Here is a 2,163-nt window from a genome sequence, read left to right as displayed (position 1 = left end):
CCCGGCCTGTGGAGTGGAGATAATAACCGTCTGTTGCCGTGAGGCTTCATGCTTCACCACCCCCCTGAAATCCCAAGCAGAACTCTTCGTTATTGCTGTTTTCTCTCATCTGTGTCTCGGGCAGAGTGGGCTGAGCAGCTGACCCAGATGGGCAGGGGGAAACATTTCATCGGAGACTTTCTTCCGCCTGACGAGCTGGAGAAATTCATGGAGACATTCAAGGCCTTGAAGGTGAAGTAGCAGAGACTTGGTGGGGGGTGGGCAGTGCTTCAGACCTTCCCTCCCACCGCAGGGAGGGGAGATCTCGAGAGTACTTAGCCCTTTTCCAGAGCCCTTAGTTCCCTCGCAGCCTTGAGATACCTCTGCCCTTGCACCGGGAGCTCTGTTACCTCTGGAAGAAGAGGGGGGGTTAGATTTTTTTGCTCTTAGCAGAGAACCAGCTGTAGCAAATTCGAGAGCAGCCTGTCAGGACAGAACTTGGGGTTAGCTGAGACTGCAGACAAGCCTCTCAGACCTCCCACCGCTCGTCTGCTGTTCCTGTTTGGGATAAGTGGTTGCTGATGCCAAGCGAGGAAAATCTGAATTTTTATCCAGATGATTGCAGTAAAGTGAAAATATAAATCCTACAAAAGGCTTATGCAAAGCGCTTCGATACCTGCCAGTTCTTCCACCGCGGGAAGTTGACTGCTGGCGCTTCCCTCCTAATGTTGTGTGTAACCAGCACAGGGTCTGACGTTCCCTGGAGGTCCTGGCTTAAATAAGGACTGTATCTGAGGCTCGATCCAGCGAGCAATGGGAAATTCAGCTCTGAGTATTTCTCAGCTTAATCTCACAGCAGCATTCCCTGCTTCTTGCAGATTATGTTGTGGGGCTCTGCAGTGCTTTTATCTTTTACCTGTTTTCTGCTCCGTGGTGGTGCAGAACTGGAATCCCAAGAAATCCTGTTAGTTATTAATTGTTTGCCAGAACCATCCCAACTTTGTGTGGCTGAAGGTGGTTTTTCCTCTCCTCTGGCTCACAAGGATCAGGTGCATATAAAAAATAACCCACGCTGAATTCCCTCTCTCTGCAGGAAGGACGGGAGCCAGATTATTCTGAATACAAAGAGTTCAAACTGACCGTGGAAAACATCGGGTATCAGATGCTGATGAAGATGGGCTGGAAGGAAGGCGAGGGCCTGGGCTCGGACGGACAGGGGATTAAAAACCCAGTCAGCAAGTAAGCGGAGTTCTTCTGTATTGATTGAGTCCTTTCCTCTAGGGCTGGTAATTGATGCTCCCGCCCTGCCTGGCCCGCTGAAAGCCCTGGCAGTGTTAGTGACTGTCATTCGTCACCGGAGCAGGAGATGGAATCAGCGCAGCACAGGGGAAAAAAGCCTTTCTGCTTTCTTTGGGCTTCCCTCCAGCCACAGCCTGGGTTTGTGACTTACCTCAGGCAGGAGGGGTGACCTGAGCCCAGAGCGGGTGGTTCTGATCTCAATCTGCCTCGTGTGTTCTGAGAGGTGCCTTCTGCCCAGCTTCCCCCTCTAGAAATGAAGATCATGCTCGTCTGACCTCACCTCTCCCAGGGCAGGCGCAGATTAAGTCACATCTTTAAAGTCATGAATTTATTTAAGTATTAAAGAATGAGCCTTTTGCAGCTGAAGGCTTTGTGTCGCTGGTTCCCAGTGTGCTGTGGGTGGAAGGTGATGACCAGTAGGCAATGAAGCTTTAGGAGAGCTCTGTCCAAAACCAGCATCTCTTTTTGGGTGGATCATCCGGTGGTAACATACACTGCGCTTCACAACCCAGTAATGGGGAGAGGAAACACTCCAAAGTGGTTTTTAGTGTTAGATCCTTGTAGAAGGAAGTTGGTTGTTAATTGCTTAACAGAGAAGTGTCTCTCCAAAGCGCTCCTCTTCTGCCAGAACATCTCTCTGCCTCGTCCTTATGGCTCAAAGAAGGCCTGTGGTAAAAGCTCGCTGTAATCCAACCAGCAAGGCTGGAGCAGCAGGGGAGGGCAGGTCCTGTCCATCGCAGGGCTGTGATTTGCTTGAGCTCTGCTGCAGACAGACGGGAATCGCTCCCGCTCCGGGACTGCTCTGGAGGGAAGGAGTGAGAGGCAGGGGCCTTGTTCAGTGGCTCCCTGTGCCTCCAGCGAGGGGCAAACCCACCAGAGGTCGGG

General features: G+C 51.7%; 1 protein-coding gene across 1 annotated transcript in view; it reads left to right on the top strand.

The window, feature by feature from the left end:
* Positions 1-2,163, top strand: part of SUGP1 (SURP and G patch domain containing 1) — a gene marked incomplete at its 5' end in the record, with an annotated part of 17,161 nt that overhangs the window by 13,927 nt on the left and 1,071 nt on the right. The window contains 2 exons of the mRNA XM_010137722.1: positions 125-231; positions 1,073-1,218. Of these exons, the coding sequence (XP_010136024.1) occupies positions 125-231; positions 1,073-1,218 (253 nt within the window). The remainder of the gene's footprint in view (positions 1-124; positions 232-1,072; positions 1,219-2,163) is intronic.

Source organism: Buceros rhinoceros, unplaced genomic scaffold, assembly GCF_000710305.1.
Source record: "Buceros rhinoceros silvestris isolate BGI_N320 unplaced genomic scaffold, ASM71030v1 scaffold26246, whole genome shotgun sequence".
Taxonomy (NCBI): Eukaryota; Metazoa; Chordata; class Aves; order Bucerotiformes; family Bucerotidae; genus Buceros; species Buceros rhinoceros.
Note: the sequence above shows the minus strand (reverse complement) of the source record. Positions and strands in the feature narration are given on the sequence as shown.